Source organism: Pollicipes pollicipes, unplaced genomic scaffold, assembly GCF_011947565.3.
Source record: "Pollicipes pollicipes isolate AB1234 unplaced genomic scaffold, Ppol_2.1 Scaffold_7261;HRSCAF=8764_pilon_pilon_pilon, whole genome shotgun sequence".
Lineage (NCBI taxonomy): Eukaryota > Metazoa > Arthropoda > Thecostraca > Pollicipedomorpha > Pollicipedidae > Pollicipes > Pollicipes pollicipes.
Window position 1 is genome coordinate 42143058 of NW_023597054.1, and position 12057 is coordinate 42155114.

The window sequence follows — 12057 nt, forward strand, 5'->3', positions numbered from 1 at the left end:
ACAGTCTGTGCGTGTGTTCGATGTAAGCGTGCCAGTGGCGGGTGTGTACTGTCTAGTCATGTGGTGAAGCTACCTTAATGTGTGTTATCGCGCTATGTTAGATACAATGCTTATGCTACAGTACAGTCTCTCTACGAAGGTTATTCGTCATTCGTTTGTTGTCAGAACTACGCAATTTTGCTGTGTGTAGTGTGCTCTACAAATACAACCGTTGTATGATGATCAGCGTCTGAAAGAGGTCACGGGACGTCACGAAATTAAATGGCTTGAACCACTTAAGATACACATTATCTTGACGGCGTATGCAATCCTTGTATAGGATCTAAGGCCCGAGAAGCGACCACGTCTCATGGCTTGTCATATTGGCATAGGTGGGAGAAGCTGTCTTCATCCGGCTGCTCGGGGCAGGACTCTGGGGACGCTCGAGTCCGGCAGCAGCCCTGCAGCCCACTCTTGCCACAGGGCGCCATCAAACTCATGGGGCAGGACTCTCCGAGGACGCCCGAGTCCGGCAGCAGCCCTGCAGCCCACTCTTGCCACAGGGCGCCATCAAACTCATGGGGCAGGACTCTCCGAGGACGCTCGAGTCCGGCAGCAGCCCTGCAGCCCACTCTTGCCACAGGGCGCCATCAAACTCATGGGGCAGGACTCTCCGAGGACGCCCGAGTCCGGCAGCAGCCCGCTCTTGCCATAAGGCCCCGTCAAAGTCATACCTCGAGCTGCTGTATAATCTGGGCCACGCCATCAATATACTAATTAACAGGTATAACGAACCCGCCGTGTTAGATGCACTGCGCGGCGTTCCAAACCGTACGGTGCCACCAAGCTCGGCTCGTTCCTGCGGGTCGCCGTGGACCGGCGCGCACCACGCCAGCAGAGTCCTCTAGTGGCGGTCATCTGGCGCCACCTGGACCGCCGGGCGGTGTAACCTCAGTAGGAACAGCGGGGCGTGACGCCTGAATAATCACGCCGTTCGGTCCTCAGCACCGGCGGAACCACAAGACAACTCTACCAGGTCAGATGACACTGCACCACACTGCCAGGGTGTCATTGTCACACCAAAGTACAGCAAAATGTCTGATGCGCTTAATAGTTTGGTACTTTTTACTCCAGCAGCGTGCCAGATCGGTAACACGCGGGGTAGGTGAAACGACTCAAATGTCGCGGCTGGGTCATCGGGATGCTGTAGGTCGTCTCGGTTGGGTCAGTAGAATGAGTTGCAGCCGTTTCTGTTGGGTCGGTTGGATAACGGTAAGCTGCTTTTTTCTGGGTCGGTAGGGTGACTGTCAGCTGTTTTGTCTGGGTCGGTAGGGTGGCTGTTAGCTGTTTTGTCTGGGTCGGTGGGGTGACTGTTTGTTGTTTGTCTGGGTCGGTAGGGTGGCTGTTAGCTATTTTGTCTGGGTCGGTAGGGTGACTGTTTGTTGTTTGTCTGGGTCGGTAGGGTGGCTGTTAGCTATTTTGTCTGGGTCGGTAGGGTGACTGTTTGCTATTTGTCTGGGTCGGTAGGATGGCTGTTAGCTATTTTGTCTGGGTCTGTAGGGTGGCTGTTATCCGTTTTGTCTGGGTCGGTAGGGTGGCTTTTAGCTGTTTTGTCTGGGTCAGTGGGGTGGCTGTTAGCTGTTTTGTCTGGGTCGGTAGGGTGAATGTTAGCTGTTTTGTCTGGGTCGGTAGGGTGGCTGTTAGCTGTTTGTCTGGGTCGGTAGGGTCGCTGTTACCTGTTTTGTCTGGGTCGGTAGGGTAACTGTTTGCAGTTTATCTGGGTCGGTAGGGTGGCTGGTAGCTGTTTTGTCTGGGTCGGTAGGGTGACATTACTACGTCAAAGCACGACCGCACGCCACACCAACAGACCACCACGGGTCGCCCCACCGCACCGGGACGCACTCGACTGCGGGCCGCGCGGTCAGTCGAGGATGGGCTCCGGGTGCACCACGCGGCCCATCAGCAGCACCATGGCCGAGTAGTAGTCCCAGACGAGGAACACGAACGGGTGGTCCACCTCGAAGTACTTGTCGGTGAGCGCGCGCCGGCGACCGTCCGTGGGAGACGGCCGGCCGGGCCCCGGCGCCGGCGGGGCCCCGCCGGACTCGTCCACCACCACACTGGCCCTGCCGACCCAGGCGGAGCATGGCTCAGTTAATTATTGTGTAACGCCATCACATATGCATCAAATACGCTCGGCTCCCGGTGTTCATTTGCCACAACAGTGTAGTAACAGAGTGACCCAAATGACTCCGAAGTGGGACAGTACGTGCCAGGCAAATTTGAGCCCCTCCTTGGTTGAGCTTAGTCGACTCAGTCACACAAACAAGCTCTTTTCGAACGCACGGTTTAGGAAGTGCATGCACTTATCGCAAGCCCATGATGTCTTTTAGTGCTGGCAGGGAAGTATTCCTACAACCGTAGAAGTGCATTTCGAAATGGCTGAATGACGTATCCAAAAGGTTAAATGTTACGTGACGACATTCGCTAGCACATCACAAAATGAAGCTAACATTGCGCAGTAATAAAGCGTTAAACTGCCATCAGCCGACTTTTTACAATTTCAAGTGAAAACAAGAGCATTTTTATCGTGACATAGCAAAAAAAACCATAATATAGGGTGTAGAAAAGCTTTCATAGTTGCGCCATTATTTGCGAACAACGTTTACGTGCGCAGTAGTCCGAAAGAAGGCTAGGAGCATATCTATAAAGACGCATATATATATATATATATATATATATATATATATATATATATACATCATACAAGCTAGTTGAGCTAGAAAAAGATCGCGACTGTCGGACACGGGGCCTTGTCGGCGTGCAGGTGCGTGCGTGAGTCCGCGGGGCGGGTCTCACGAGAAGAGCAGGTCGCTGAGGTGCACCCGGCCGTCAGCGTTGATGCCGGTCATGGCGGCCGTCCTCGGGTCGAACACGTGCGTCAGGCCCTGCGCCATCAGCACGCGCCGCAGGTGACCAGAGCAGGCCAGCCGGAAGCGTGGCAGCTTCACGTGCACCGTCTCGTCCTGCGGCACGGCCGCTCCGTCAGCTGGAGCCCCGTGTGATGGGGCAGGTCATGGCCGGCCCGGCAGCCACCAGGTCAATGTCAAAGTTCGTTGGTAGCCTGGCCGTGTGTGGCTAGTGAAGACCGCATGTCGCCCAGGGGCTGCTCTGCCGGGTGGACTGGGTGGACAGTCGCTCTCCCCGCTGTCAGACAGCATGAGAGAACCTTCAGCCTTCTGTCTGTACTGAAATACTGGGAAACCCCTCAAAAGACGTGATGGATATGACGAACGTGGTCGGCGCGCGGCGGTACGGCCATGAGCTGTGGTCATGGGTGGCAACGGCATACAGTGACAGAGGATAGGATCCAGTTATTGAAGGATTGGGTGCAGTCGGAAGTAATCGTATTGCGGTAAACTCTTATCATGATTAAGAGAAGGCCTTAATGATATTAGGATTTCAAGTGATTAAAAGCTAAGATAGTGCAGGAGGTCCACAAAAACCGAGAACAGGTAACGACTTAGACTGTAATCAGCTTAGTCATACAGAAAAGTTGGCCGGTTTAAAACCGTTATGCTACAGGAGATCCCCATTGGGATGGATAGAAGACACCATTGATTTCTAAAAGGACGTCATAAGCGACAGAAAGTATCAACCAGGTACTGATCTCATCAGATGGAAAGCCAAGAAGGGGTAGGAGATCGTGTCATGTCCGAGAGAGGGGGCCTGTCCTGTCCTTCAGAGCTCCTCTGCCCTGTCCCTGCCCTCATCGGGGGAGAGGGACAGGGACGTGAGGATCAGTATCTGAGGGATATTGCACGGCAGATCAAACCTAGTACCTAGACTCGCACCTAGTATTTGCAGCCGTCAGCCCTCATTATGCATTCCCTCGTCTTTCCCCTCCCAATCGTCGTCTTATTTTGGCGTTAATAGCCACCAGTGGGAGCAGATGCGTCCGTTAATAGCCACCAGTGAGAGCGGACGCACCGGCACGTAGAACAATGCAAAGTCATGTAGTAGTGTATTACTACAATGCACCGCTGTAATAATGCAATGTATTAATACAGTGCAATGCGATGGTTGGTATTATAGAGTGCGTTGGCCACTTAGAACGCAATACAATGCGATAATGCAAGCGTATGGATAGGACTTTATAAAACTATATGGATGCTAGTATTGCGCTCAAATTGTAGGCCTTAAGAGATTGGTCCACGTTAGAAAAGATTGAAGCAAGTATCAGATATGATAGAGAAATATGACGGAGAGATATGACAGTTGGAAAAGGCTCACTTGAAACTATAAACATAGTTTCAAGTGCTTAAGATTGCTTTATATAATACAATTTCACTGTTTCAGTACGCGCCTCAATACGTCATTCTTTGATAACGGCACAGAACGCTTTTATGACGTCAGAGTCGCAACCAGACTGGCCGTGTCGGGGCTGACTCACTGGTATTCAACTTACTGCAAGGTAGCTTGTTAATTTGTGCGCGCGTGACAAGCCCGACAATCGATCTGTGCCCAGGTTCTGACCCTTTCCCATGGTGTCCTTGTATTTTTGTTCGTGATTTTGTGTTGTTTTTTTTACTTGCATTTGCATGCTTGGTTACGGCGCTATCCTTGACGTTATCTAATGCCCAATTTCAGGTCCGTCATAACTACATAGTAAGACTGCTCAATTGCTCGTACTATGTATCATAAAGCTACGCTTCGTGATCGAGACCTGAATTTCACCCGCTTAACTGGCTGAACGCTGACTTACGTTCAGAAATGCAGCGATTCGTGCTGACTTGACGAATGAGCCAATGGTGATATTTTTCTTGACCTTGAATACAGTTTTGCCGTTGAGGATGCGGAATACGTCCGATGTCTCCTTGGCGCAATGAACCTTTGGGTGTCCTCCAAATAGGTGGCGCGAAAAAGTCTGCACAGATTCGCGTGCGCCTAGCTCAGAAAAGAGAGAATTTAAAGCCTTAAAAAGAGCATAACTGAACTGCAGGGAATGATCTCGAAAATGGCTGTCAGTTCAAAACCGCATGCAAATGCGGAACAAACCATTAAGGACGCCTTGGTTGCGTTTCATATTCATTCGCAAAAATTTTACTTACCTTTATTTTGGAGAAGTTACAAACGGCTTTTCATACAAGCAAGTACAACGAACTTTATCATCTTCGACGTTTCTTGGAAGCATTTGTAGGCAAACCCAAAACTGTAATGCATTGAGGGCCACCTTCAACATGGACCTTCCCATTGCGTCGGAGGCTGATCGGCGATGCCCACATCTCTGCCAGTGCCCACCTTCCAAAAAGTTCGTATGGCGAGCTCATTATCGGGGGCTCACAGTGTAACGCGCCTCAAAATCGTAATCATTACGGCACTTTATGCCCGACGGATTGTAACGTACAAGGTGGCCGCTTTCCCTTGTAAAGGCTCTCCATGCAGCGGAAGAAGGCGGCGGCGCCCTTGCTGCCGTCCTGCTCTCAGCGCGAGGCGCTGACATTGTACAGCCGTCGTGTCCTCAGCGTGGGGAGCATGGCACGCGAGGCGTCGGCCACCCTCAGCCCTCAGCCCTCATGTCCTCCACCCTCAGCGTGGAGGACATGGCGCGCGAGGCGCCGGCCACCCACAGCAGCCGCCCGCATCCTCAGCGTGGAGAGCATGGCGCGCGAGGTGCCGGCCACCCACAGCAGCCGCCCGTACCTTCAGCGTGGAGAGCATGGCGCGTAGGTTATCCGTGGTCAGGTTGGTCTCGAGCCGGTGCAGACCGTCTTCCAGCGCGTCTGGCAGGAGGATGAAGATGGAGAGACGACGCTCCTGGAGCGGCAGTTCCAGCACGCGCGCCTCCAGGTCGTGACTGTAGCCGATCGGCAGCCGGAACCGTCCCGTCATCACGGGCACCTCCATCCTGCTGGCGCGGACGAGTCCGGTCACACCCCTCGGTCGCCACGCTGGCAGCTCCTCGCGGCTGCGGCTGTGCACCTGTTACAGACACCGTGAAATGGAGACTTCATTTAGTGCATTGGTTCATCTGCAATGTCCGGCTACGCAGCAGGCGACACGTTTGAACGCTTGACAAGGCCTGATGAACATGATCACGAAAGTGAAATGCGCAATTCCCTCTAGCGTTGGATGTACGGCTCTTGGACAAGCTCTATCGCATCAGGCCCCGGGGTGACTGGCAGCCACCTGAGTGAGCACGCGCGGCTACAGTGGGGTCGTGGTGGGGCCAACAGGCGATGGTACAACCGCTCACCATCACAGCCAGCAGCACCCCGTCATCACGCCCAAAGAACTCGAACACTGTGCCAAACATGCAGCCTGCAAGCACGCCGGAGTAGAAACGCAGCAATGGCTTCAGTTAAAGTTGGGATTGGACGGAGGCAAAGCACTGTAGTGTTGCAGCATTGCATTCTCTAAAATACGTCACTGAAAAATCCGCTTGAAACACTTATGCCTGCTAAATAGCCCGCCTTCTACAGCCAAACCTAGTCCGGGTACTAGCAAGCAGCTGAGGCCCGCAATGAAGAGCAAAGTTTATGCCGATTATGGCAACCCTGTAATATTTAATTGTGCTTACGTTCTGTTCTACACTTGCTTTTTGTAATAACTGGCAACAAACGTGCTCCACTGCCAATTAAGCAGACATTTCACGTTTCAACTGGGAATGGTTCATGCCGTCAAAATTTATCGGCTCTGCATTGCTGAAAACTGACAGTGTAAGGCCAAAGGATGACGGTAGCCCCATTGCATTGCTGAAAATGCATGTGCTAAAAAATCCATCATGTGTGTGCGTCTGTTCCTCATGCTCATGATGCTTACCTCACCTTTGAGAGCCTTCGTGGAAGAAAAGACCCTTGTCAAAGGTCATGGAGGCGTTGAACGGCTGCATCCACTGTCCATGGAAGTGGACCTTCGACATCATCAGCAGCACCGGTCGCTCGGGCAGCCGGGCGTCAGCGGGCGTTGGATGGTCTTCGGTGCTGTTCAGTAGCCACTGGCGCAGCCCGAGCCTGACCTCTGGCTCGCCGAAGTCCACCGCGACCACTGTCCGCCGGTAGAACTCGTCCAGCGCGCGCGAGTAGAAGTCTGACACGTTCACGTCGTGCGCCAGCAGCAGCGCCATCTCCTCCAGGAAGCGATCCTTGTAGTAGGGGTGTCGCATCACCTGCGCCGCCTGCTGGAAGGCGCGCTGCACATGGGAGTAGCTGATGTTCTGGAAGTGCAGCACATCGCGTAGCTGCGCCGCCGATGGCGACTCGGCGCCGACGCCCAGGAACAGCATCGACAGCAGTGAGAACACTGAGTACGGCGAGACGAGCAAGTCCTGCTGTCGGCTGGCGGTGTCGTCGGCCAGCGCCGAATAGAGGCTGAGCGTGAAGTCGAAGTGGGCGCGCGACAACTGCTGCAGCAGGTCGGCGCCGGCACCAGGGGTCGCGACGCTGGCCAGCAGGAGGGCGGCGCCCGTCCCAAGCCAGCTGCAGCCGCGCATCCTCACCGCCTGCCGACAGCGGGTCGGTGCTCACACAGACAGTCCTCACCCCTGCCGACGGCGGGTCGGTGCTCATACAGACAATCCTCGCCGCCTGCCGACAGCGGGTCGGTGCTCACACAGACAGTCCTCACCGCCTGCCGACAGCGGGTCGGTGCTCACACAGACAGTCCTCACCGCCTGCCGACAGCGCGTCGGTGCTCACACAGACAGTCCTCACCGCCTGCCGACAGCGGGTCGGTGCTCACACAGGCAGTCCTCACCGCCTGCCGACAGCGGGTCGGTGCTCACACAGGCAGTCCTCACCGCCTGCCGACAGCGGGTCGGTGCTCACACAGGCAGTCCTCACCGCCTGCCGATAGCGGGTCGGTGCTCACACAGGCAGTCCTCACCGGCTGCCGACAGCGGGCCGACATGGTGACGATGGACACTGGACAGCGACCCTGACAGGCGTCCACAGACAGCTACGTCGTCCTCAGCACATGGCGACATTGGACGCTGGACAGCGACACTGACAGGCGTCCACAGACAGCTACGTTGTCCTCAGCACAAGGTGACAATGGACACTGGACAGCGACACTGGCAGCCGTCCACACACTTGGCGAATCCTCGCCACTTAATGGTGCTATGCTCCTGATAGGTCGCCTCGAGAAGACGCATGATTGTTTTCATCTGGAGGCATCATAATTCAGCAAGCTTACGTATAGGTGGGGGCTAAATGAGTGTGAAATACATATACACACACACACACACACACACACACACACACACACATACACACACACACACACACATATATATATATATATATATATATATATATATATATATATATATATATCATCGCGAGTGACTTAGATATGCAGTCATGCCCAGCTTCAAAAGAGCTCGCTATTTGAAAAAGGAGTTTTGGAAAGATACGAACCACCACGAATAAATCCTATTGCGATCCTCCGCATGCCACTCTGGCCACTCTGGACCCGGTGAACTTCGATCGTTCGCTGCGGGCGGCGCCCTTCCCCACACGCCCGCACCCGGAACCGCCGGCGCCCCTGCCCACCCCTCCCTGTACACCTATCGTAAACAGACTGTCCCCGTCAGCAGACCATTAAATTGGAGGGCTGGGGTCTGCGTGCCCACAGCTGCGGGCGTAACTGTCTGTCGGCCTGAGCGCGGTGCCGCTGCAGCGGGCCGCGAGCGGGCCGGGCCACCGGCGCTGTCCGCTCATGCTGCCGGCGCCGCCCGCTCACACCGCCGGCGCCGCCCGCTCATGCTGCCGGCGCCGCCCGCTCACACCGCCGGCGCCGCCCGCTCACACCGCCGGCGCCGCCCGCTCACGCCGCTGGCGCCGCCCGCTCACACCGCCGGCGCCGCCAGCTCACACCGCCGGCGCCGCCCGCTCACACCGCCGGCGCCGCCCGCTCACGCCGCTGGCGGCCGCCCGCTCACGCTGCTGGCGCCGCTCACTCACGCCGTCGGCGCCGTCTGCTCACACCACCCGCTCGGCCAGCAGCCAGAAGCGATCTGGCACGGTGACTCTAATGGCTTCAGCAGCTTCACGCGTCCATGAAGACCGCAGCAGCGCCATCGGCCCTCCCCACCATTGTGATTGCTATTGCAGCCAGGCCGTTGTAGCGGCGCGGTCTCACGGCTTGCCACTGAGCCCAGCCGCGGGCACTGCGAGCGCGCAGCCCTACTTTCAGAAGGCCCTTATATAGAAGGTTGATGTTCAGAAAACCTATTTCCGGAAGGCTTTTCTCCAGACAGCCTATGTTTTGAAGGTATACTTACAGAACGCCAACTTCCTTAAATTATATTCTTAAGAGACCCTTTTCAACAGGTCCAGTTTGAAAGGGCTTGTTTTTCAGGAACGTCTTCAAAAGACCTCTTCAGAAGGCTTACATTGAGGGATCCATTTTTGGAAAGGTCCTTGGGTCAAAGACATGCATTCATGAGGCCTTTCTCCACAGGGTCTATTTTCACGAAGTATTCATTCAGAAAGCCTACAATCAGAAAACCTAAAAAGCCCAAAAAACTATACCCAAAAGTATGGTCAGAAGATTGTTCAAGTCTCTTGCTGCCAGGCATGTGGTATAAAGGCCTACGTCCAGATACACTGTGTTTACACACAGAGGAAATGCTTTCACTGGGCTTGTGCTCAAGAAGCCTGCTTTCTTGACCCCTCTGATTAGAGGAGACCATCTGCGCAAAGGCTACGAGGTCAGAAGATGGCAGAAGCCGAGGTTTTTCAAGGCATGTACTACCATGTAAGGGCATGGGCGTAGTTTCAGAAGCCTGAGAGGATTAAATGGGGTGCGTCGCACCCGCCCCTCCCACCCCCCCCCCCCCCCATCCCTTAGGTGGACGAGTGCGGTGCGCCCCTAGGAAGCCTTCAGAGCATAGGCTTGTACAGGAGGCGTTCTGAACACAAGTCTCATGTGAGCAAGCTTATTAGACACATGGTTTCTGGGAGCGGGCCTTCTTAACACAAGTGCTGTGCAAACAGGCCTTCTGAACGTCGATCTCAGGAAAGTTAGCCTTCTGAACGTAGGTCTCTTGATTACAGGCCTTCGGAACGTAGGCCATCTGTAGGCCCTCATAAGCCTCGTGAAGGTAGGCGTTGTGGAAAAAGGCCTTACGATACGCAATTGAGCATCCAAGCGTATCGATCCCGATTATTTCGTCACGAGTCTAGTCACGCCGACACCAAATAATTACAAGTCTGGTCAAGTCTGTCAAGTCTTAAGCTATGAGGCTTAAGCGCCACCAGCTTGATAGCATGACAAGCAGCCGGCTCCATGGAGGTCTCTAATATAATCAATGACCGTCGATTGAGGTAATATGTTAGAGCCAAAACATGGTTATAGGGTTAGTAACCGATGCCAGCCACAGGTGTGGTCTGACAGATTCCCTGGGTTAGAGAAGTGTTCGTGACTGCCAGTGCGGTGATTTGATAAGAAATCTAAAGTCGCCTAACAAGCCGATCCGCCTAGCGAAATGGCGGATCCGGAATTCCATTGATATCATCGACGTAAGACGCACATCACTTCCATACAATCATTAGTTTCTCGCCACATCTTCAATGGCGTTTTAACAAGATTAGATGAATCGCAGCGTCTGAGCAGCAGTTCAGTGTTGTTGTTTTAAAGATTTCCGTTCAATGGCCTCATTCGGCTTCCTCGTCATTTTTGAGACCACAAGGTCATGTTGAGCCCATCGGCGCGGGTGAAGTTCGTCATGCAATGTTGCACGGAAAACGTCCGTGGGCAAGATCAATGACAAATGAGATAACGTAAGTAAAAGGCGCCTTGTACCTGTTGAACCGTTTACTGATGGACACATGAAACGGTCCGGATTTTGCCCACGGTACCGGTTTTCTCGAAGTCCCCCTGCACAGCTCAGCATTTATAGCTGAATTAGCCGCCCTGATGAGCCGCTGATAAACTCCCGGCTCATCACTATGGAAGCAACACTTTCCGTTTTATCTGTTTTTACCAACGTGAGTTGTATGTAATGTTTGCAAAACACTGCTTTTCTCAAATGCTTTTTGCATTAAACGGCATGAGCGCAAAGATGAGAGCTTGAAATACGCATATTAGGGGAACCATATGCAACAATAAACATCATCACATGGCTTATATAGATACTTTACGACCCCATCCCACAATCAAAGCCTTCTAGCAAAGCCTTTTTGACAGAAGGTTTCGGTTGGCGAGGCCCTGGCGTCATTCTATGGCTTTTATTCCTCCCTTGTGGTGTTTAGAGCAGTGACTTTCCGAAGAGCACTTTGGCTCTGGAAACATTGTCCACTTGGACGTCCAGTTCGCCGCAAGGTCGTGTTATAAAGCGAGCATGTTACCAGCGACATAGTACGTCGTGCAGCGACGCACGTGTTCAAGCTTCCAAAAAGGACTTCTCGCTGAATGGCTTCCGTCGCCTGCTGTGCAAATCATCAATGTTCTTTTCTTCTGACGTCATTTCTACCCTTGAATATTGTCATAGGTATGCTGGATACCAATCACTATTACCATAGGTAATAGTATGCTCTGCCAACCACACTTCAGGTGAGCCCAAAGGCACACACGCGCGGTCAAGGGGTTTCGCTTTGAACCACATTTGCTCCCTTTTCATCATGAAAAGCTGCTGACAGGAAGTTAAAAATCGGCATCATATATTCTCATTGGGCTCTGCCTCGCCCTTAACTGTGAGGAAATTCCGTCTCCCTCCTGCAAGGTCATGATTGGAATTACCAGCAGGTAATTTTTATCGGCATTATGCCAAAAAAATGTGGCGATTAGAAGGGATCATCAGCATCAAATCTAGTTTCTCTCGAGACAGATCTCGAGCGGTCTCGAGAAGTCTACTCCGGCTACTCTAACACGTGTTGTGTAGAAAACGTTCATAAAGGGGATGCGTCTGGCACCCGACCTACGGTAGACGCATCTGGAAACCGCCCTCCGGCGGACGCATCTGGCACCCGACCTCCCGTAGACACATCTGGCATCCGATCTCCCGTAGACGCATCTGGAAACCGCCCTCCGGCGGACGCATCTGGCACCCGACCTCCCGTAGACACATCTGGCATC

At 53.6% G+C, this 12057-nt stretch overlaps 1 protein-coding gene across 1 annotated transcript; it reads right to left on the reverse strand.

Annotated features, from left to right (window-relative positions):
* Nucleotides 1-1900: 1900 nt before the first annotated feature.
* LOC119111464 (leukocyte elastase inhibitor) lies at nt 1901-7458 on the reverse strand. Its single transcript, XM_037235282.1, has 5 exons — nt 6807-7458; nt 5683-5887; nt 2839-3005; nt 2075-2105; nt 1901-2005 (listed from the first exon to the last, which is right to left on the reverse strand). Exons 1-5 carry the CDS (start codon nt 7262-7264, stop codon nt 1901-1903), a joined length of 966 nt encoding a protein of 321 aa, XP_037091177.1. The 5' UTR covers nt 7265-7458.
* Nucleotides 7459-12057: the final 4599 nt, after the last annotated feature.

Bases quoted from the DNA above. Each gene is read 5' to 3' on its own strand.
- LOC119111464 (XM_037235282.1), bottom strand. From the start codon at position 7,264: ATGCTGTTCCTGGGCGTCGGCGCCGAGTCGCCATCGGCGGCGCAGCTA. The intron at 2,106-2,838 runs GTGAGACCCGCC...CTGGGTCGGCAG, and splicing joins CTCAGCGACCTGCTCTTCTC to GGCCAGTGTGGTGGTGGACG. The intron at 2,006-2,074 runs GCCCCGCCGGCG...CTCACCGACAAG, and splicing joins TGGTGGACGAGTCCGGCGGG to TACTTCGAGGTGGACCACCC.